We start from the raw sequence: 24949 nt of genomic DNA, 5'->3' as shown, positions 1-24949 counted from the left end.
TCTCGGAGCACAGATTTGGTGCTTTCACCATGGCCGAGGCGATTGTATTGGCCATGTACCACCGCCAACCGGAGCAAAGGTGAGTCATGGTGAGCTTTTTTGCTAAATTGTTTGTAGCCATGTGCTAAGCCCCTTTCCGCTCCTCTCACTCTAACAGTCTGTTGGTCGCATAGTGGCTTTGGTGGCTGTCTCCCCCACTACGCCGACTCTCTTCCCCCGCTCTCCCTCTTTGGATGGGACACAAATGAACCAGAGATTATGGACACTAAAGTTAAGTAAGGTAGCCTAAGTAAGGCTAAGTGTCTGATTATATAATCTAGTAACTAACCCTCGCCACATTAGGTTGGCAGAGCAGGTGTTCTTGAGAGCCTGGTACGAAGCCTGGTTTCCTCCTGCTACCGCACCTGCTCCTCATTATGACTACCTTATAGGAGCTGCAGGAGCAATCAGTCTTTGCCAGATCGTCTCACTTACTAAGTGGTAAATCAACTCAGCCTATGCTCTGCCATAGTGGTCCTCGTAGTTGTTTAGCTTACCCTTGTTCTCACAGCTTCTGCCTGTCTCGACCCATTGTTCCTACGCCTTGATTTCTTGGGTCCAACCTGTACCTGACTCTCCGTAGTCTGGATTCCTCATCAGCCACATTTCCACACCTGCCTGCCCGCCTAGCCTCTGCTCAGACCCCAACCGACACAGCCTGTACCCTCTCCTCCACCCCGGACTCCTACTCCTTCCAAGTAAGGACTATTTACTCCTCTCTCTCTCGGATTATTCATATTACCTTTTATCATCTCCTTCCCTCTGCATAATCCTCCTGTGCCTGGAAGTCTCCACCACTAGCATTTCTTGTTTGATAAATATTTTTGTCCTTTATTCCCTCTGGTCTGCATTGGAGTCTCTTTTGCTGATGGCTTGGGCTCAAGACGTGACAGGCAGCAGCTGTATCAGCTGTGATGAAGGTGGTAGAGGGTAGTGGCATTAAAAGTTGTGGTAGTAATACCATCTGCACTGTTGGAAATGTATATTTGAATATTTAAGGAAAATGAATAACTAAGATGTAATGCATGACCTCTTTATTTGTTCTTACTTTTCCTTTGGAAAAATTACATGCTGCAGTAATTGAAATTACCTTTGGGATTAATAAACTATCATTCAATTAAACTAAAGTAAACATGACCAAGCCCGGGTCTATTAGTAGTAAGTCAGCTGAAGTTGTACACTACCAAGCTGTTTTTCTTATATCAAATAAAGTGTGTTAATATTTAAAATTATATTTAGACCATTGATTGTTATTTCTCAGTATCAATCTAATATTATGGGGGGGGGGCTTTAGACAAGCTGTAGCCTAGCAGCAATCGTGACAAAAGTACTAGAGTTAAAAGTAAATTAAGTAATAGGTTATTGGTTGTACTACTGCCAGAAATAAAACATTGTCATGTTCCATGTAACCTGAAGTGAAGGAGGAATAGACCCCAAACAACACTTTCAGGCAGTAAGTGGGCAGATGAAAAAACAATAACTTTTTTAACAAAAAAAAGGTACTGCCAAGGCAAATTCTGGTGTCGACACCTACCTGACTCAGTGGACCTAAGATCAGGACTTGTCACTGAACAAAGGAAAACCAGGAGAATATCTATAGAGGGAGATAATTACAAACAAGAAGCAGGTATGGCAATCACACCTGCACTGGAATATCATGTTTGGAGAAGATCCTTCTAAGTTTATCTGAGACTCCTGCCTCATATGGAATTACAGTATGTTTGCAGCTGTTCTTAGCTTCTCCATCAATGTGGTTTGGTCAAATTGTCTTTGCCGATTTGACAAAGTGCTGTGACTGTGCTGTATACATTGAAGAGGACGGAAGTCTTAATTCTGAGATTTACAGGAAACCCATACATACTTACCAGTACCTGCTTTTCGACTCACATCATCCACTAGAACACAAACTGGCTGTCATCAGAACTATGACAGGCTGAGAGTGTACCTACCAAGGCTGAGGGGAAACAAAAGGAAGATCAACACTCAAAGAGAGCTCTTCAAATCAGCAAAGACAAATGGACCAAACCACACTGGTAAAGAAGCTAAGAGGAACAGTCTCAAACATACTGTAATTCCATATGTTGCAGCAGTCTCAGAGAAACTTCTCCAAACATGACATTCCGGTGCACTCAGTCAGAGACTGCTTCACCCAAAGGACAAAACACCCAAACCAAAACTGAGTGGTGTCATGTATGCAGTGGAGTGCAGCAAGGAGTGTGCGTCTGTATATAGAAGAGACCAAACAGCTCCACAAGCTAATGACACAACAAAGGACAGCCACCTCTTCAGGTCCAGACCCAGCAGAGCACCTACATCTGAAGGAAAAGGGACACTTTGAGGACAGTAATGTCCACATTCTGGACAGAGAAGACAGAAGATTTGAGAGAGGTATCAAGGAAGACATCTATGTTAAACTGGTAAAAGTCATCTTTGAACAGAGGTGGTGGTCTCAGGTATCACCTTCCCAGCACCTACAATGTAGCATTGTCTCTCCTCCCAGGCAGTTTCACAATCATTCACACATTGGATCCTGTGGCCAAAGCGAGCCCCCTCTAACAGATAGACAATTCAGAGGTGATAATGACTCTAAAAACATCCACATTGGTCAGGGGGTTCAGTGACATATGTGACTGTAACAACCCTCTCTGCTTATAAGCTAATACTCCCCACCATCTAATTCACAACTGAAGAAGTCTTTAAGACGAGAGCTGAAACGACTTCAAGATCCTAGAAGAAGTCCAGTTGCCCTTATTTAAGTTCTTATGATCACCATGACCTGGATGACTGATAATCTTCATAGACAATCAGTCAAACCAGAAACCCTCTTGCTGTGAGGTGACAGTGCTCACCACAGAACCACAGTGCAAATAAGTAATTGATTAGGCAAATGGACTGTGCTTGTATAGCACTTTTCTAGTCTGGCAGACCACTCAAAGCGCTTTCTACTACATGCCACATGCACCCATTCAATCACACATTCATACAGCACGTCTTAGTCCATATAGGCTACACTTTTCTTCCACACACACATATTCATACACAGATGGTCACATCTATAGGCGACATGGGGTTCAGTTTCTTGCTCAAGGACATTTCAACATGTGTCGAACCACCGACCTTCCAATTGGTAGATGACTGCTCTTCCTCCTGGGCTACAACCATTGTATATCTATATATATGACAATTCACCTTTAAAACTACTATCACTATGCCTTGCCAAAGGGCACTTTGGCATGTGGCGGAACTGGGAACCTATGATATGATTGGAAGATGACCACTCTACCACCTGAGCCACAGCCGTTCCTTGCTGAACATAGAAGCAGCTTATAATCCTAAATATAGCATATCGTCATAGGTGCTGCTGTCAGTGCTCCACTATTTCTGGGTGTCTTCTGTTATTTCCCATTTATAGATACCTCTTTCTCTTTTATTTTCTCTCTCTCCCTCTCTCTCTCTCTGTCTGTCTGTCACTCCTCCCTCCATCGTCCTTGAACGTTGCAAGATTTGTCAGGAGCTTTTTAGGGCCACACGACTCAACAAAAAGACTGAGGAAAGTATTCTTGCCAGTGCTTGTCCTGTACCTGAGTGTAGTAGTGTGACAAAGACCAGAAAGGACCAGCAGTCATGGATGATGTATATAAAGCAGCGGTGAGTACCACCTAAGTTAGGTCTGATGGTTTAATTTATCTCTCAAATGAAAATTTACTTTGAAGTAAAGATTCATAAATATTCAACAGTAAAGATCATTGTATTATTTGCTTTATTTATAAAAATATTGATAAGATCATATGAAATGGACAAAATACATCTACAATCCTAAAGAGATTCTCATATTTTCTGGATTGTAATTTTTGGTTTCAGAGTTGTGTAATTAGTGTAATATATTTGATTTAGCTAAATGTGTAATGATTATTTACTTATATCAATAAGCAAATCCAGGTAAATATAACATAGAGACATTTTTAGGCCAAAATGATCAACTTCAGCGAGGAAAACTATTTCAAATGTATGTTTGTAATGAGTTCTAAAACTATCATTAAGAATAATGAGGTCACGTCTGTGGCATTTTATGCAGGGATTTGAACAGAACACATCAACAGCCTTGAAATAAAAGTGCTTTTGGCCAACAAAACACTAGCAATCTGTTCTATTTTTATCTAATTGGTGAGAAGAAGACATTTTGGCAATATAATGAAATTGTCGATTTAGTTAATAAAATATCAAAATTAAGTAAGAAAAGAAGAACATTTATTATCCTGTTATGACTGCACTGATGATGTATTTAAATAAAATAATTATATGTGATAACATTAAACAAGAGTTGAGCCTTAAGTGTAAGAACAGATGTTTAAAGGTCCAACAGAGTATAGCAAGACTGCTGCGATTAGATCATATTTCTGTGTCTGACAATAGAACAAAGAACAGCCAGGCAGGGACAGCTGACCACCTCAACTCCCCGCACCCATAAAACAAGAATAGCAAGTGGAGCTAGTGTCACATTACAGTTCAACCGTACTGAGACAAGCACAAACTGGAGATTTGAGGTTCCAGTCAAACCATAGTTTTGTAAAAGGTGAAAAATACAGTTATATATACATATTTAAAATACTTGTTATTTTTCTTTCCCCCTCCAGGTAGAGAACTTGACAGAAGAACAGAAAAATGGTGAGGACACTGTACCTACTAATGATATTTCAGAATAAATTATGTTTTAACATGTTATAACTACTTTAGCTGACAAGTATTGTTATGTACCTGATAATATATAATAAGAATATATTCAATTAAATAAAATCCAGTTTATTTATATAGCGCCACATTACAATACGGGGGGGGGGGGGGGGGGGGGGGGTGACAGGTGAGGTCCCCCAGCAGTCTAAGCCTATAGCAGCTTAACTATGGGATGTTTCAGGATTACCTGAGCCATCCCTAACTATAAGCATTATCAACGTTTTAAGCCTATATAATAATAACAAATCTAGAGGTATGAATAACAAGCACAAAAAAATCAAAATTATTCATTACATTTCTTTACATTTTCATGTCTTTACAGGAGCGATGAAAAACATAAAATTAAATTTGTATTAATATATTATTGGGTGCAACCAAACATTCTTTACCAACAAATCATAAAGAAAGCCAGTACAGAGTAGGCTCTGAAACAAAATACCTGGATAGTGACTGGGCTGGAGGAGCATGATAGGTGGGAACAGCCCTCTGATTGGAACAGAGTCGTGTTTCATTGTTGGATGTCTGTGAAAGTCATACGTTGTCCATAATGAACACCATTTTCAGATATGAGATGGGGCATGAGTGTACTTGGTATCAAGCCACCTTAGGCCGAAAGTCAATGATCGATTTCTTAGTCATATCTTTACACGTATGGCCGGACATCTTGGACACTTGGTTGAGAAGGGGTGCAGAGCTGTCATCTGAACACCACCTGGTGGTCAGTTGGATCCAGTGGTGGAGAAGACAAACTTGGTAAACCCATACCTGTAATTTGGATGAACATCTGGTGGAGGTCGCTGCACAGGAGATCTTCAACACACACCTTTGGAAGAGTTTTTCATACATGCCAGGGGAGGGTGGGAAATCTGAATGGGTCATGTTCAGAGCTTCCATTGTGGATGTAAACTCCAAAAGCTGTGGTCAGAAGGTCATCAGTGCCTGTCATAGTGGCAACCGAGGGACCCAGGTCATGTATGCATGTATGGACGCAGGTGGTGAGGGATTTCATGAACCTGAAGGGGAGGCCTTTTGAGTTTAGTTGTGTCAGGGATCACCTAAAGCAGCTGACAGATACCTGTATCATCTGTGGTTGCAAAAGCTAAAACTCAGGCATGTGAGGAAATCAGTGAGGCCACGAAGATGGACTTTTGGCTGGCCTAAGGAAATTCTGGCAAACACTTCAGAAATGAAAAGCAGGCCCCATACCAGGTTGTGCTTGGTCTGTGTGAGGAACTGCTGACCTGGATGGGATATTGTCCAGCTGTGGAAGGAACACTCCTTAACCCAATCACCATGTCCTCCACCGAGGAGGCAGGGTCTGAAGACTTGGGGGAAGACACACCAATCACCTTGGCAGAGGTTACTGAGGTAGTCTAAAAATACAGTTGGTGCATGTTAGACTCCTTCAAGCCTGTCCCTTATTAATAATTCTGTTTAAGATGTTCAGGATCTCGAGGCATAGTTAGAGAAAGGGGGGGGGGGGGTCTAGTTTAGAAGCTCAGGGTTGTATTCTGTTCTTTGTGGATAAAATGGTTCTGTTGTTTCAAGCCATGGCCATCAGTGTGTATTGGATTGGTTTGCAGCCAAATGTAAAGTAGCCAGGAGGACAGTCAGTTCCTCCAAGTTTGAGGTCATGAAAAGGGTGGAGAGCTTCTTCTGGATCTGGGTCATTGCCTCAAGCAGAAGAGTTTAAGTACCTTCCGATCTTGCTCACAAGTAATGGGCCCTTTATCAGCACTAATAAAGCCACTGCACCAGTCCATTGTGTTAAAGAGGGAGCTAACCCAGTCATTTACTAGTCCATCTTCATTCCAACACTCACCTTTGATCATGAGATTTGAGTAGTGACCAAAAGAATAAGATCGCAGATACAAGCGGTCAGGTTTCCTTTGCAGGGTAGCTGGGCACAGCCTTATGGGGTTAGAGGCTTGTACATCTGGAGGGAGCTTGGAGTAGAGAATCTATTTCTCTACATTGAAATGAGTCAGCTGAGGTTTTTTGGAGAACTAAGTAGGATGCCTCAAGGTTTTCTGGGTACATCCAAATGGGAGGAGACACTGGGGCACATCCAGATCTTGGTAGAGAGATTATAAAATCCCTATGGCCTGGGAATGTCGTGGGATCCCCAAGGAGCTTGAGAGTGTTGCTAGGAAGAAGGATGTTTGTGCTTCCCTCCTGGAGTTGCCTCCATTACCAGACTTCTCATAAGCAGAAGAAAATGGATGGATGGATTGATGGATGGCGAGTGTCTCTGGCAACATCAACCCCATGTATGAATATCTGTGTATAAGGGGTTTTCTTTCTTTTATGGATCTATTTCTTTTTTACAAGATTAATTTGATTTATTTACAGATAGCCTTCTGGAATTTAGGGATTTACTTAAAAGAAACGAATAATCTACCCACAATTGGCACTTAGAATTCTGATACCCACCTTATTCTGTTAAATATTGTTGGAGGCAAGAGGCCACCCGGGCTGTTCTGTGTGGAAAAACATGCACACTTCACATGGAAAGCCTCTTTAGCCAAGATCCAAACCAGGAACATTCAGACTGTGTGGCAAGTGCTGTACTGTGAAGAAAAGGGTAGTTCTTGAATAATTTATAGCCCTGTAATAAAACTGCAGGAGAAAAAATTAACAGATTAGAAACATAACATTGATGGAAGGTTTACACACACAAAAATGGTATCCAAGTGTGGTGCCAGTTAAGAGGCAATCAAGAAGATATCCAGGAAGTAGCCAAATTTAAGCTGTAGACTCGCATATAGGATTCATCTCTTAAGGTATCAAAAGCTCTTACTGTCACTGGAGACTATCCTCTCCAAAACATGCCCATGGGGCATTTGTTCATGGAGGAAGATAATTATTCAATAATTACTTTCAATGAATATGGGAACTCTAGTGGATGTGAGAGCAGCTGTATGTGAATGCTAAAAATAGCATCCATGACAGTCGTGCTGTTAAAAAATGTTTATTTTTGCTCTGACTGTAATCATTTTCTAACCCAAACAAAGTATTTTTGATTTTCAAACAATAACCAAGAAATGTTTCCTAAAGCCAACCAGGAAGTAACTTTTCATTGTACCGTATTTTCACGACCATACGGCGCATCGTACTAAAAGGCGCAGTCTCAGTTATGTGTGCCGTTACTGTGTTTTTAACACACATAAGGCGCACTTAATTATAGGGCACGAGTTTTATATACAATCCACACAAGCATACAAGTTTTTGTATTTAAAAATAGATCGGGAGCAAAACTGAGTTTGTTTGTGCTTTATTTAAAACACACGGTTGAACAAACAAGTGTGCGTCATAACTCAAACCCATCAAAGTCTTCATCTTCTGTTTCTGCATTGAACAGCTGTGCTAAATCTCCATCAAACATGCCAGGTTCATTGTCTTCACTGTAAAAGCCGTGTGGCTCCTCGGAAATGATGCCGGCTTTTGCCAAAGCTCGAACAACAGTGCTAGCAGACACGTTAGCCCAAGCATCTACAATCCACTCACAAACTGTGGCGTAACTTCCCGTGTTGCCTTCCACCCTTAGTGAAACTATGGTCTCCATCAGTCATCCATTGCTCCCATGCCGCTCACAGTCTGACTTTGAACGGCCGATTCACACCGATGTCCAGCGGTTGGAGTTCCTTTGTCAGGCCTCCCGGAATGATAGCAAGCTCAGAGTTCGTTTGCTTAACTTGTGTTTTCACATCGGCTGTGAGATGGGCACGCATAGAGTCACAGATCAACAGCGATGGCGATGCGTGGAAAAAACCACCTGGTCTTCTTACATACACCTCCCGCAGCCACTCTTTCATCATTTCCTCATCCATCCAGCCCTTTTCATTTGCCTTAATGATAACTCCAGCTGGAAACTTCTCTTTAGACAAAGTCTTTCTCTTAAAAATCACCATAGGCGGCAGTTTCTGTCCATTAGCATGGCAGCCTAGCACAACAGTAAAAGAAGACTTCTCGTACCCCGTTGTGCGTATCGCTATCGTGCTGGTCCCCGTCTTCTCCACAGTGTGACTCACCGAGATGTCGAAAGTGAGCGGCACCTCATCCATATTAGTGATGTGGCTGGGCTGGATGTGTTTATCGGTGATATGTTTAAAGCAGTAGGAGCGGAAGCTGGCCAGCTTTTCATTATAATCTGCTGGAAGTTGCTGCGCTACTGTAGTCCTGGTCCGGATGGAAAAATGGCACCGTTTCATGAAACGAAAGCACCAAGACGGACCTCCTTGGAAATGTTCGATTTTCATTTCTTCTGCTAGCGTTGCCGCTTTAAGTCGAATGGTGACCGTCAAAACGCCTCTCCCACTCGTTCTTTGCTCGATGATCCACTGCTCGAGTCTTTCCTCCAACTCGGGCCACCTCGCCTTATTTCCGCGGAAACTCAGCTGCGTCTTCTTCACCTGTCGGAGCTCGTTTTCCAGCTTCCTCCACTTGCGAACCATCGATTCGTTTATCTTAAATTCTCTCGCAGCTGCTCGATTCCCATGTTCCTCCACGTAGCTGATGGCCTTCAGTTTAAACTGTGCTTCATAAGCGTGCCTCTTTGCCATTTTCAGGGTTGTTAAACAATTCTTTTATATACAGGTACAATCAACGCTCCCACTTCACCCTTTAACGTTCTCATGGTGTTCTTTACTACGTCCGCCTTACAACAACACACAGGGCGCACTGCACTATAAGGCGCGCTGCACATTTTGAAGAAAATCTAAAACTTTTATGTGCGCCTTGTGGTCGTGAAAATACGGTAACTTGCTGTGTTTACATGTAACCAAGGCAACTATTAAAATGGCATCCAACAGTGACTGCAATTACACGCAGAAATGTTCTTGCATTGTGCAACACAAACACGAATAGGTTCGAAAGAGGAGTGCAGCTACGTAAAAGGTCCAGTCTTACAAACTGAGGTTTAACAGACAGTCAGCAACTCAGGAGACAGAAGGTATGCTGACATCCATTCAGAGCAGCTACTCAAAAAATCCAATCTTCACAAAGCCACCACCGCCAAGTCATGGGACAGTGAGAAGCAGATGGACGACAACATCTGCAGCCATATGTGACTGATAAACAAACAGATACGTTTCAAGAGCAGATTTCATCTGTGCTTCAAGGTTGGCTAGAGGCAGAGCTACGGCACAATGGCAAATGGGTTTCAAGTCATTAAGACTTGTTTGAATTTATTCATTTTTCTTGAAATAAGGCCACACCAGTGTTTGCGTTACTTGGCTGATCCTACTGGTTTATTGTTTTGTAATGGTGAGGCTCAATTTTTATCTCCCTTTACATTCTCAAGATCGATTTCTATGTTTGTTGTGAGTAACTGCAACACCTTTTAAATAACTACTGTTGTGTCCTTTCTAGAGTTCAAGGCTGCCTTTGACATCTTCATCCAGGATGCTGAAGATGGCTGCATCAGCACAAAAGAGTTAGGGAAAGTGATGAGAATGCTGGGACAGAATCCAACCCCCGAGGAGTTACAAGAGATGATTGATGAGGTGGATGAAGACGGTATGTCACATTTCAGCATGTTAGGTCACATCATTGTAGCCATTGGGAGCATGTTTGTTTCATTGCATGATTTAATAGGGCTAACTGAGTAGTTGCTGAATCTATGATAGAGTCTTTATTATATAATGCCGTTTGTTCACAGGTAGTGGCACTGTAGATTTTGATGAATTCTTGGTTATGATGGTTCGCTGCATGAAGGAGGAGAGCAAAGGAAAATCAGAGGAGGAGTTGGCTGAACTTTTCCGCATGTTTGACAAGTAGGTTTTTAACATTACTTCTGACACCACACAGACCCACTTCAAAATCTGAATAAAATCCCTAAGTCAATAGAAACCAAGTGCCATCTCCCACTAACCGATTGAGATGATGTTTTAAACGTAAAACATTACTCTTGATGACATCGATTTGTGGCCACAATGCAACTACTCACCAGACCATGTCAGAAAGTGTAACGAGTAGCAGAAAGACTACTAAGAAAGACCCACAGAAACGCAGACAACTAAGAATTTATTTGAATTTATTGAAAACTTCAGAGCAGATGAAGAGGACAGCAACAGCAAACTCAGGCTTCCAAGGTCTCAGAAATCTCACTGGTTTCTCTGTGGAGATGAATAAAATAGGTGAGTATTTCTGTGAACGTTGGACTGAGGAAATTGAATTTAGCATAGCAAATTATGCACCAAAAATTTGTTGAGATCTCTCCAGGATTACAGATAGGACAGACCAGTCGATGAGTCACTGGACAACGAGTGGTGAGTGCTGGGAGACGAGCTGGGGTCAATGAAAGATCTTAATCCTCACACTGTTAAATCCAGAAAAAAAAGTAGAAAAGAATCACGAGTCTTGAGACAAAGCATAGCTCAGAAAGACTTTACTCACAACAGGGGGGCAGGCAGGCTCAAAAACCCAAGGGCAGAAACAAAATGGGACACGGGATTTGCAAAGCAGAAAACTGGAAGCGCACAGGGAAAATTCTCTGACGATCTGGCACTGGAGAGAGGAAAGACAGCTGCTTAAATTGGGAACAGCACAAGTGAAGGAATCAGAGTGAAACAGGAGCCTGATGCCTTCAAAGCTGGCTTGGAAAACTCAATTCATTGAAAGACCATGACAGAGATAAAGCGGTTTAACACAGCACACTCAGAACAGATCTGTACTCAATAATCTAAGCCAGCATTTATCTTGTGTTAAGGAATGGAGACGGTTACATAGACCTAGAGGAGCTGAAGACCATGCTGGAGTCCACTGGTGAGGCCATCACTGAAGATGACATAGAGGAGCTGATGAAAGATGGAGACAAAAACAACGATGGCAAAATTGATTATGACGGTATGGTAACCAGCTCATGAGCAGCACAACCTGATGATATTATGCAATAGCTCACATTGAAATTTAAACAAATACAATTAGACACTTTTGCATACATATACACCAGTGTTTCTCAATTCCGGTCCTCATGACCCACTGCCCTGCACGTTTTCGATGTTTCCCTGCTCCACCACACCTGATTCAAATGAATGGCCACTGCAGAGCTTGGTGATGAGCTGATCATTTGAATCAGGTGTGGTGAAGGAGGGAAACATCGAAAACGTGCATGGCAGTGGGTCATGAGGACCGGAATTGAAAAACACACATCCATCTGTCCATTTTCTATACCCGTTTAATCCAATTCAGGGCTGGGGGGGGGGGGGGGGGGGGGGGGGGGGGGGCTGGAGCCTATCCCAGCTGCTTCTGGGCAAAAACTTGTAAGCGTATGTGCAGATTTTGTGAACTTCCTCTGCTGTAACAAATATATGGTGCAATACAGTTGAAATTTCAAACAGCATGACGAAATGGCTGACTCACCATATAGTGGATGTGTTAATACACTCCTCTCTGTCCCTTCTTTCTCTGACATTGATCTCTCACTGGTCCAGTCCCAAAGAGCCACCTAAAGTTGAAAGGAAGTACTGCTTCTAAGACATTTCAATGTATATTAATCTTTCTCAGGTGTACAAGTCTCAAAACACAACAATATCAAAGAAGAATTTTGAAAACAGTCCCACATTCTGAAGTCAGAATGTATTGTTGCAGCCATTCATTCATTTTTTTGTCCTCATTTGAATGTACAAGGTCTAAGGGAGTCAGAGGCAGTATTTACCACCACAGGTTGGCAGTCTTTCTGACCCAAGAAACCATCCATAGTTCACTTCAATCATCTACTCTGTCCATATCAAAGGCTTTACTTCTGAATTGTAAAACCAAAGAGGCAACTTAGACAAGGGTTGTATAATCTATGGGTTTTTGAGTGTCTACTCAATGTCAACAGCTATAACACTTTAACATGTCAACACAATCGTCAATTCTGTATATTTACTTAAACAGGTTGTTAGAATTCCTTACAAGTATATTGCACATATCCACTGGGATTGTTGAATGCTCATCTTCTCTGATGATTGCCAGATAGCTGAGCTTTGAATCTCTCTCATCATCACCTGGGGTTCAGGTTTGGACTCTGGCTGGACTTCTTTTTCATTCTCCAGTTTCCTAATGTCAGTAACACTCTTTCATATAGTTTATGTAGACATTTAGCTGGGGCAAGAAATGTATTTTGGCAGGTGAATGCAGACCTTAAACTCCTATGGGTAGCTGTGGTTCAGAATGTACAGGAGTTGTCTAACGGTCAGAGGGATGGTTCAATTTCTGTAGGTAGAGTATGACTTAAAAAAAAAAAAAGAACTGCATAGACTGAAGAATTGTATAAACTAGAGAGTGTTTGAATTGGTGAATGTGGCTTGCAGTCTAAAAACGCTTTCAAATGAATAAACAAAACAAGGAAAAGGCCGCATAAATGCAATTCACCCAGTAACTTTATCCCTAAAACAAAGAAAAAGCTGTTAGGTGCTCTGTATCCAAAAGAGCCAGCGAATGAAGAAGGGTTCAATTAAAACAACAATGTTCATCTCTTCTATTGAATTAAACAGATGGACACTGTCCAACTGTAAGTGGAAGTCATATGAACTAAGTAAACTGTCAGTCTAGGTTGTTAGCTTTCTTGTTGAGTTCAATTTAACATGGTTTGATTTTCATTTTGAAGTGTTTATAAAGTTCCTGTTGTTGTCCACCTCATACTCAAGCTAATTAGCAATCAAGAGGAAATTGTTTTTTTTAAATTTCATTTACTCTGCCACATATATTTACTATACCCATATATATCGTATTTTGCGCACTATAAGGCTCACCTGATTATAAAGCACACCCTCAATTATGAGGTCCATTTCTGTACTTAACCCATACATAAGGCGCACCTGATTATAAGGCATAAGTATGACCTAATGTTCTCTGGAACATGGGCAAAAGCATTAATGATGACACGATTCAATCGCTAAGTATGAGCTCGATACAATCTTCGCCCCATTCAGAGTGAATGGCTGGGATCCACCTGACCCTGGATTCACATCGAACGCAAAGCAAGCAACGGAAGTGGCCAGTTGCCATTCTTTTCCAATGAGCGAAGAGGCGCGGCAAAAGTTAATGTGGCGATGAGCGGTGCGAAGGGCGAGCGGTGAGTGATGCTGAGGGGGCTTAATGCCCTGATGAATGCTCGGCGCTCCCTGCGGTAAATTCAAAGTGGCGGTATCCTGACAGATTTTGGAATCCAGTGCACACATAAGGCACACCGGATTATATGGCGCTCGGTCGTTTTTTTTTTTTTTTCTGAAAATGTAAGGCTTTTAGGTGTGCCTTATGGTGCGGAAAATACGGTATGTATTTTTATTCATGTCATGAAAAAAAACAGTTTCCCACCTAATGACATTGTGGCATAGGAAGAATGTACAGACTCCACCAGCTGTTTTTAGTTCCCAGCAAGAGTGATCTGTCCCATGCAGCAGAAACACGTCTATCTACCACTGCACTAGTACGCCAAAGACAACAGGGCTTAAAAGCTGCTTGTGCATGTGATGTGTTACCCTTATGCAACATGAGGCTGTAGACTCTGTGAGACAACTTCTGAAAATTTCTGTCAATTTTAACTTCCTCTATCACAAATATCATATCTATCATAAATAATAGTGTGTGTGTGAACAGGGGGCAGGAGTGAATGAAATATAGAATAGAAAAATACTTTATTCATCCCCCAGTGGGGGAAATTCAATATTAGTCAAGAAGCTCAAAGGTTTTTCTTTTTAAAATATTTACAATGATTGTATATTAGATAAATAAATAAATTTGAGAAGAACATGTCAGCAGTCACTGTTAAAAAGCCTTATGGCTGTGGGGACAAAGGACCTCCTGAATCTCTCAGTCCTGCAGCCTCTCACTGCAGCTGCTCCTCTGACCTGCCAGGATGCTGTGGAGAGGATGTTAATAATTCTCCAAAACAGAATATAATTTCTTCCTCATCCGTTGCTCCAACACAGCACTGGGAGGGTCTAGCCTTCTGCTTACCACAGAACCAGCCTTTTTCACCAGTTTTATCCGGGCGCCTACAGTTTTTGTCTGTAGTGCAACTCCCCAAGCAGACAGCAGCATAGAACAGTGCATTCTCAGTGATAGTGTCATAAAACATGCACATCATGTCATTGTGAACATTGAAGGACCTGAGCCGTCTCAGGAAGAAGAGACAGAACAGGCCCCTCCTGTACACTGCTTCTATGTTGGCAGACCACTCCAGTTTATTATCCAGCACCACCTCCAGGTATTTGCAGGTCTGAACAGTCTCTATCTCCCCTCCATCAATGCAGACTGACTGGTATGGAGTTTTAGATCTCCTGAAGTCCACCACCAGCTCTTTGGTTTTGGTAGCGTTCAGGAGCAAATGGTTATTTTGGTCCAGTCATAGAAGGTCTCCACAAGGTCCCTGTACTCCTTCTCCTGTCCACCGCGCACACATGCCACAACAGCCGTATCATCAGAATATTTCTGTATGTGGCAGGACTCTTGAGTTGTACCTGAAGTCTGATGTGTACAGGGTGAAAAGAAAAGGAGCCAAAATGGTACCCTGCAGAGCCCCAGTACTGCATTCTAGTGTTCCAGAAACACATCTCCCCATCCTGACATACTGTGGTCTGGCAGTCAAATAGTCTATAATTCCCGATGTCAGGGAGGGGCCACTCCCATACCTAGAAGCTTGTCTTTTAGTATGGGAGGCTGTATGGTGTTGAAGGCACTGGAGAAGTCAAAGAACATGATTCTCACATATGAACCAGGCACATGCAGATAAGCATATGCCCGGTGCAGCATGTACAGAATCACGTCTTCCACTCCTATGTGTTTCTGGTAGTTAGACTGGAGGGGTCAAGATCCTCAGCTACCTGCAGTCTCATGCGACAAACAAGGAGTCTCTCCAAGGTCTTCATGATATGAGATGTCAAAGCCACCAGTCTGTAGTCATTCAGCTCCACCGGTTGCCCTAATTTGGGCACCGATATGAGACAAGAAATTTTCCACAGCACCGGGACTTTTTCCATCTGAAGGCTCATATTGAAGAGCTTATGAAGAGTAGGGCTGCCACGATTAGTCGACTATTAAAATCGTCAACGACTAATTTAATAGTCCATGCTTTTTTTTTTTTTTTTCAAATTTTGTTTTTCTGTCAAAGCTGCTGCATCCTTTCTGTCCTTGACACACATACGCAGTAGTGGTAACTGGGGTCAGCCGTGATGTCACAGGAAGTTAAACCAAACAGGCTCTGGTATCATGGCTATCCAGCAACGGAGCTCAAAAGTGTGGGAGCATTTTAAGAAAACTAGACAAATGTGTGCAATGTAATATCTGAAAGGCAGAACTTGCCTTCCACGGCAGCACAACGACGCTGCACGGGCACCTGAAAAGGAAGCATGTTGTTGTGGCTGATTGTGAAGAGGGACCGTCATCTTGGTAAGCTAACTGGCTAGTTAGCTGCTAACATTAGCGTAAACAGAGAGTTAGCTTGCTACTTACTCATATTAATAGCTGTAAATGTTAACATTAGCGATGACGATTTGATTAATTAGCCTTAGCACACATATTTCATGTGTTTTCTGTAACGTTATAACCGTGATGTGTTTGAATAGGAATGCTAATGTTTTCTGATGTTACGTTTCAGTGCTAAAAAAGTACGCTCATCTTCAATGGACGCTTTGTTACAAAGCTAGCTACATGCACACCTCAGCAAACAAATGTCCTGACTGAGTCCATACTGAACATGTTGGTGTTATATTTGAGTCAGTGAGACCAAAAATATTTGTGAATAATTCCTTAGTTTCAGGTGCCTGCCTCATTTGATTTAAATGCAGCTATGTTTGATGCCAGAGACAAATGAAGGAAAGAAAAACCTAAAAAAAAAACAAAAAAACTTAAAGGGTTAATGAACTACGATATTGTCTTTTTTTTAGTTAGCATATACCTTAAACACTCCAAGCTGAAAGATAATGATGGTTATATGAGAGCAGCTGTATCCTAGTGCAATAAGCTGTATGTGTTACTTTCAGTATACGTATGATCCAATTAGTAGACTAATCGAAAAAAAATTATTGGTGATTAGTCGACTATTATAATAATCGTTTGTGGCAGCCCTAATGAAGAGTGACTGCTAGTTGACCAGCACAGTACCCCAGAAGCCTTGAACAGACTCCATCTGGGCCTGCAGCCCTCCCCGACTGAAGTCTCCTGAGCTCAGCTCCAACCTCCTCTATAGACACAGAGGGAGCTGCCCAGGTTGTAGTGGAGGGATGGCGACAGGAATGATGTTGGTATCAATCATAGAGACAGGGGTGGGGGTACAGCTGGTACATATATATATATATATATATATATATATATATATATATATATATATATATATATATATATATATATATAGGGGTTTTCAAATATATGGAAAGGGCTGCCACAAAACAGAAAGCAAATGTGACATGACTGAGCACTTCTCACCCTGCCTAAATCTCAGGGGAAGGTGGTCAACATTTGAAACCCCTTGTCATCAGTATGTCATCTCTCAATCCTTTTGGAGTCATTCCAAACATAAATCCCTATCTATACTTAATCAGAGATGTTGATTCATAAAATTGTTGGACAACTTCAGTATTAGATATCCAGACTGAAATCTTATGCACTAAAACTTGGATGCCCCCTCTAAATTGTAAATAGTATCAACTTTAGATTTGGTTAAAGTGCAACTAGAAACAGGTCTATATATGCATGGCAGTGTATCCACACAGCTGTTTTGATGCTAAAGATATCAAACATGTAAATGCACACACAATAGACCACACCCTGAAAAAGAAGAGCTTAATAGATGTCAAAATAACCAGGAAAGGACAAAGATAAGAAATAATGTCCATCAGAGAGATATTCATTGTGATGTGAGGAAAAAGAGGAGAACTGAGCCAATATGCTGCAGTTATCATGGTTCGCCACCGATTGTTAACATTGATTTCACACTATCATGAAGTTTGCCATCCCACATCACAAATGTGGCTCAGGTCTAAGTGATTGTCTGCCAATTGGAAGGTTGGCAGTTCAATCCCTGGCATCCCCTGTCAGCATGTTTAGCACCTAACTCCACTTTATCCTCATTGTATTCATCATCAAAGTCGAGATCTGTTGATTTCCACTGTGTCACATTCTAACCTCAGACTTTCCAAAAAACTACCCAGAACTCAGTTTGTGCTTTTCAAGCTTGAATGCACACAGGAAGCTCAGAGGGCTTGCTGCAACCATTTTTCTTTACTCAGGGCTACCATTATTGAACATTTGAGGTTATACCTCTAAACGGTATATCCTTAGATTTTCTTTGGCTGTGTGTCAGTCTTCACCAAGGTCATTTACAGCTGACTACATGGAGGAAGAGTGCAGTGTAAGTCAAGCTGAATGAAGCTGTCATTCCCCACAAAAGCTTCACACTAACCATTAAATACATTTCAGTTAGTATGCACAATACTTTTTATAGATTGCAGTATTTTTATTTCCTTATTGGCCTATATAGTGTCATCTCACAGCAAGAAGGTACATAGTTTGAGTTTCAGCTGGGTTCCTTTCTGTGTGGAGTTTGCATGCTCTAGACATGCATGTATGGGTTCTCTCTGGGTACTCCAGCTTCCTCCCACAGTCCATAAACATGCATATTAGGTAAATTGGTTTTTCTGTGTTGGTTCTGTGATGGCCTGTCAACCTGTCCAGGGTGTACCCTGCCTCTCATCCAGTGGCAACTGAGACTAGCTCCAGTCCCCTCCTCCCTCTCAACCCTGATTTGGATAAAGCAGTTATAGAAACAGACGGATGGATGGATTATTTTCCTATGAGATTTTTTAAATTAAAACCACATTTTCATGAGAATACATGCAATATTATGGGATTTCAATAAGTTGTCATGTCTTCATTTTTTGTGTGGTTATACATGTAACACTTTTACTTCTTTGTTGTCTTTGACAGAGTTCCTGGAGTTCATGAAAGGTGTTGAATAAAGGATTTTACTAGAGGGGCCTCACTTCACTTCCCTTCCCTTAACTGCATCTATCTTCTCTTTGCATTGAAAGTGTCTTCACTGATAAGTCCATTCCCAAAGACATGCTCCCACCTTTTATTTACAAATATTTAGATTTATGACAGTGATAATATATCAAAGTGTCATACAGAAAGACTATTTTCAATAAACATATTTCTATAATGCTGTATTATGTCTGTCATGGTATATCATGTATTAATGAAACATAACTCTAAAACAAATTACAATTTTGTAAACAAGTCAACACATCAGAGATGATATTCTTAATTCTGATGTCCTATAGCTGAAGATAATATTTTGACTTCTTGACTTTTTTAGATTGTAAAGATATCAGCAGGGTCAAGTGTTTGAGTACAGAGTTCATAAAATGTCAGTCAGCGTAGAGGCCTGTTGAGACATTTTGAGTTCAGAAGGTGGCAAAACATTTAGTCATTTAATCATCTGTTATGGACTGCTAACCTGTCCACAGTGAACTTTGCTTCTGGGATAGGCTCTAGCAACCTGGACCTGAATAAGATAAATCAGGTCTGGAAAATGAATGAATGTTTTGATCTATCAAAATATTAGGGTATTATGTACTTCTCCTTGTATTACAGTGGCCGACACGAGCAAACGCGCTGCAAACAACAAAACAAATCCAACAGTAAAACGCTGTAAGAGAAAAATGCAGCAATCACAAAAATGACCGGAGCACACGCTCTGCAAACTTCAAAACACATGCAAGACAGAAACACTGCATTTCACTCAAAACACAACGGAAGTTCGCCAGGCCACTAGGGGGTCTCGACCTGTGGGGATAGGGGATGGACTATAGAAGATCAACCATAGTAACGAAGGAGAAGAAAGTTAAAAGGTACATTGTCCTTTATGTCTTTTTTAAACACTTGGCCGTAATCTTTTACCATTTTACAGAAGAGCAACGGAGTTATGTAGCTAATGTTAGCGTGCTTTAATTCAACTGTACCTCTCTCAGTCACCATCATGGAGGCAGACATCCAATGAAGGGAAAAATTGTAAAAAATTATATAAATTACATAAAAATATAGTTTTCACAGGGAATCAGTTCCTGTTTATTGTATTTTGTCCTCTATGTTTTATTATGTTGGAGAAGAAGCATTATTGTCAAAGAGATTTTTTTTTTAAAGGACAGTGGATTTGTATCCTAAGTCGATTATTTATATTAGTATTATGTTTATCATGCACAGAACAACATACGTAATTAATAAGTATTAATAACTTGTACAAATACATTGCAGTTCATAAAAATAATAATAATAATAAAAGGCTGCAGTATCGTGATAATACCCGGAACCGTGATACTTTGTCTGAACTACGATACTGGTATAGTATCGTGGTTACTTATTTTGCTCTAAAACTCTAAAATATACAAATGTAAACAGACAGTGCAATTTGTTAGCTGTTATGGAGTCTGATGGTAGTGGGATAAAAAAAAAAGTTCTTGAGCCTGGTGGTCCTGCATTTCACACTTCTGTACCTACGGTCTGAGGGGAGAAGTGTGAACAGTCCATGTTGGGGGTGGGTGGGGTCTTTGATGCTGGAGGTGGCTTTCCTGTAGACTGCAGTTGTAGATGCTCTGCAGAGAGGGGAGTGGAGTCCTGATGATCCTCTCAGCTGTCTGCAGGCGTTTGCGGTCCATGACAGCGGCACTGCCGTAGCACTCAGTGATGCAACTGGTCAAGATGCTCTGAACTTCGCTGCTCGTACAAGTATGTTGAGCCAAAGATGGACAAGACTCCAAATGCATACTTTTTCATGTTAATATACTTGTCAGGAATGGCACTCCATGTTTGTCGGGGTGGGGGAGTTTCTCCATATCACTCCATTTGTGCTCTTTAACGAGTGTAGCCCTCTGACGGGCGACTTCTTCAATATCCGCCGTCAGTAATTTGAACTTATTTACCCATAAATCTTTATCCGCTATGTCGGCCAGTTCAATTTCTAGATCAGGCTTACTTCCTCCGGTGAATGCAACTGTGTTCAGCAGGGATGGGTTGATGTCCAGCGGTGTGACAGGGAAAGAGAGGGTAGGCTTCTCCTTTCTGAAATCACTGAATCTTTCTCCAAATGCAGCTTGCATTGTAATGATGGCACGGTGGAAATAATCACAATTCATTTGATTGTTCGCTTCTTTGAACTCTCTTAGGGAGGGAAAGTGAGAGAGCGTACCTTTTTGTGCATCTCTTGCAAACACTGTCATCTTGCATTCGAATGCCAAAACATCTTCCAGCATCTGCAGGGCTGTGCTTCCCTTTCCTTGGAGATTTTTATTCAGCGTGTTCAAGTGACTTGTCATATCCACCATGAAGTAGAACTTACTCAGCCAATCGAGGTCTTCCAGTTCAGGATAGCTGAGGCCTTTGCTTTCCAAGAAGGTTTTCACATGCTGCAGACAGGTAGCGAAGCGTTTTAGCACCTCTCCCCTGGACAGCCACCGGACTTTGTTGTGCAGCAGGAGATTAGAATATGCGTAGTTGACTTCTTCTAACAATGAACAAAACTGTCTGTGGCTTAACCCGTTTGCAAGGTTCATCACTTCCACACAGTCAGGGGGGAAAGTTTGTGCGCACAGCGCTTCTTGGTGGAGGATGCAGTGAAACGTCATGAGCTCTCGACCCAGTGACTTTTGAAGCAAATTCACAAAGCCCTTATGTGCTCCTCTCATGCTGGGTGCCCCATCAGTAGACACTGACACCAGGTGAGTGGTGTTTGTTCCTTTCGCTTCTAGACAACTCAAAACAGCATCACAAATGTCCTGCCCTCGTGTTTGGCCCTTTAGCGGTATGAGTTCAATCAGTTCTTCCTGCGGCCCATCAGAGTTTACATATCTGCATAACAGTACTGTCTGCTCAACATTGTTTACATCACTTGACATCACAGGCAATTGAAAATGCTTGAGCTGAATTGACGTCAACAATTTGCTTACTGCTGATGTTTTCCGCCATTTTATTTTCCATTTTTCACAGGGAGAACAGTATCTGACGGGTGTTATTTGGCCATCAGATACCGTTCCCCCACTTTAACACAGGGAGAACAGTATCTGACGGGTGTTATTTGGCTGTCAGGATAAGTTCCCCCACATTAACACAGGGGGAACAGTATCTGTCGGGTGTTATTTGGCCATCAGGATGCGTTCCCTCACTTTAACACAGGGGGAACAGTATCTGACGGGTGTTATTTGGCCATCAGATACCGTTCCCCCACTTTAACACAGGGAGAACAGTATCTGACGGGTGTTATTTGGCTGTCAGGATAAGTTCCCCCACATTAACACAGGGGGAACAGTATCTGTCGGGTGTTATTTGGCCATCAGGATGCGTTCCCTCACTTTAACACAGGGGGAACAGTATCTGACGGGTGTTATTTGGCCATCAGATACCGTTCCCCCACTTTAACACAGGGAGAACAGTATCTGACGGGTGTTATTTGGCCATCAGATACCGTTCCCCCACTTTAACACAGGGAGAACAGTATCTGACGGGTGTTATTTGGCTGTCAGGATGCGTTCCCCCACTTTAACACAGGGAGAACAGTATCTGACGGGTGTTATTTGGCTGTCAGGATAAGTTCCCCCACATTAACACAGGGGGAACAGTATCTGTCGGGTGTTATTTGGCCATCAGGATGCGTTCCCTCACTTTAACACAGGGGGAACAGTATCTGACGGGTGTTATTTGGCCATCAGATACCGTTCCCCCACTTTAACACAGGGAGAACAGTATCTGACGGGTGTTATTTGGCCATCAGATACCGTTCCCCCACTTTAACACAGGGAGAACAGTATCTGACGGGTGTTATTTGGCAGTCAGGATGTGTTCCCCCACTTTAAACAGGGGGAACAGTATCTGATGGGTGAAATACAGCCATCAGATACCGTTCCCCCACTTTAACACAGGGAGAACAGTATCTGACGGGTGTTATTTGGCAATCAGGATGCGTTCCCTCACTTTAACACAGGGGGAACAGTATCTGACGGCTGTTATTTGGCCGTCAGGATGCGTTCCCTCACTTTAAAACAGGGGGAACAGTATCTGACGGGTGTTATTTGGCCGTCAGGATACGTTCCCTCACATTAACACTGGGAGAAAAGTATCTGACAGGTGTTATTTGGCCGTCAGGATGCGTTCCCTCACTTTAACACAGGCGGAACAGTATCTGACGGGTGTTATTTGGTCGTCAGATACCGTTCCCCTAATTTAACACAGGGGGAACAGTATCTCACGGGTGTTATTTGGCCGTAAGGATGCGTTCCTCCAATTTAACACAGGGGGAACAGTATCTGATGGGTGAAATACAGCCATCAGATACCGTTCCCTCACTTTAACACAGGAAGAACAGAATCTCACGGGTGTTATTTGGCCGTCAGGATAAGTTCCCCCACTTTAACACAGGGGGAACAGTATCTGACGGATGTTATTTGGACATCAGGATGCGTTCCCTCACTTTAACACAGGGGGAACAGTATCTGATGGGTAAAATAAAGCCATCAGATACCGTTCCCTCACTTTAACACAGGGAGAACAGTATCTGACTGGTGTTATTTGGCCATCAGATACCATTCCCTCACTTTAACACAGGGGGAACAGTATCTGATGGGTGTTATTTGGCCATCAAGATGCGTTCCCTCACTTTAACACAGGGGGAACAGTATCTGACGGGTGTTATTTGGCAATCAGGATGCGTTCCCTTACATTAACACAGGGGGAACAGTATCTGATGGGTGTTGTTTGGCCATCGGGAAGCGTTCCCCCACTTTAACACTGGGAGAACAGTATCTGACGGGTGTTATTTGGCCGTCAGGATGCGTTCCCCCACTTTAACACAGGGGGAACAGTATCTGACTGGTGTTATTTGGCCGTCAGGATGCGTTCCCCCACTTTAAGACAAGGGGAACAGTATCTGACGGGTGTTATTTGGCTATCAGGATACGTTTCCTCACTTTATCACAGGGAGAACGATATCTGACGGGTGAAATAAAGCCATCAGAAACCGTTCCCTCACTTTAACACAGGGGGAACAGTATCTGACGGGTGTTATTTGGCAATCAGGATTCGTTCCCTCACTTTAACACAGGGGGAACAGTATCTGACGGGTGTTATTTGGCCATCAGGATGCGTTCCCTCACTTTAACACAGGGGGAACAGTATCTGACGGTTGTTATTTGGCCATCAGGATGTGTTCCCCCACTTTAACACAGGGGGAACAGTATCTGACGGGTGTTATTTGGCCATCAGGATGTGTTCCCTCACTTTAACACAGGGGGAACAGTATCTGACGGGTGTTATTTGGCCATCAGGATGTGTTCCCCCACTTTAACACAGGGGGAACAGTATCTGACGGGTGTTATTTGGCCATCAGGATGTGTTCCCTCACTTTAACACAGGGGGAACAGTATCTGACGGTTGTTATTTGGTCATCAGGATGCGTTCCCTCACTTTAACACAGGGGGAACAGTATCTGACGGGTGTTATTTGGCCATCAGGATGCGTTCCCTCACTTTAACACAGGGGGAACAGTATCTGACGGGTGTTATTTGGCCATCAGATACTGTTCCCCCACTTTAACACAGGAAGAACAGTATCTGACGGGTGTTATTTGGCCATCAGGATGCGTTCCCTCACTTTATCACAGGTGGAACAGTATCTGATGGGTGAAATACAGCCATCAGATACCTTTCCCTTACTTTAACACAGGGGGAACAGTATCTGATGGGTGAAATACAGCCATCAGATACCTTTCCCTTACTTTAACACAGGGGGAACAGTAGCTGATGGGTGTTATTTGGCTACACTGACCATCAGGCTACACTTCGCGAGGAAAGCCACAACAGCATGTGCTATAGATCTGGCATCTCCTCCCTCCAACTTAACAAGCCCCAGAAATGTAGACAATTGTTGCTTGCTGTCACTAAGGTACCTTATTACAACCCCCAGGTACTTCGAAACACTGACATCCATGGATTCATCAAGGAGGAGCCTGAAATGCTGGTCACCCACATCTGCAACCACCTTTTTCAGAAAGTATGGTGCCAGAACACCATTGATCATTTCTGTGCACTTTGTCCTGTGCATTTTGAAGTGGGTAGCAGCAGCTGAGTCTGAGAAAGCCACTGTACATGCTTCTCCGATTTGGTCACATCCCAGCATTGAACACTGGCCAGCGATAGCTAATGCCATG

General features: G+C 42.4%; 1 protein-coding gene across 2 annotated transcripts; it reads left to right on the top strand.

Annotated features, from left to right (window-relative positions):
* The first annotated feature begins 3530 nt into the window (after positions 1 to 3530).
* tnnc1b (troponin C type 1b (slow)) lies at positions 3531 to 18739 on the top strand. Of its 2 annotated transcripts, none has more exons than XM_072367675.1 (6): positions 3531 to 3687; positions 4674 to 4704; positions 10141 to 10287; positions 10430 to 10544; positions 11480 to 11616; positions 18682 to 18739. In XM_072367675.1, the coding sequence occupies exons 1-6, from the start codon at positions 3664 to 3666 to the stop codon at positions 18711 to 18713; spliced, it is 486 nt and encodes a 161-aa protein (XP_072223776.1). In that variant the 5' UTR covers positions 3531 to 3663; the 3' UTR covers positions 18714 to 18739. The 2 variants fall into 2 exon arrangements, with proteins under 2 accessions (XP_072223776.1, XP_072223775.1); XM_072367674.1 differs by having other exon boundaries at positions 3532 to 3691; positions 4678 to 4704.
* The last annotated feature ends 6210 nt before the right edge of the window (positions 18740 to 24949 follow it).

This window comes from Leuresthes tenuis, unplaced genomic scaffold (genome assembly GCF_036924035.1).
Source record: "Leuresthes tenuis unplaced genomic scaffold, fLeuTen1.0.hap1 SCAF_16, whole genome shotgun sequence".
In the NCBI taxonomy this organism is placed as follows: Eukaryota; Metazoa; Chordata; class Actinopteri; order Atheriniformes; family Atherinopsidae; genus Leuresthes; species Leuresthes tenuis.
This window is presented reverse-complemented; position numbering and strand designations above follow the sequence as displayed.

Bases quoted from the DNA above. Each gene is read 5' to 3' on its own strand.
- tnnc1b (XM_072367675.1), top strand. From the start codon at position 3,664: ATGGATGATGTATATAAAGCAGCG. The intron at 3,688-4,673 runs GTGAGTACCACC...TTCCCCCTCCAG, and splicing joins ATGATGTATATAAAGCAGCG to GTAGAGAACTTGACAGAAGA. The intron at 11,617-18,681 runs GTATGGTAACCA...TGTCTTTGACAG, and splicing joins TGGCAAAATTGATTATGACG to AGTTCCTGGAGTTCATGAAA.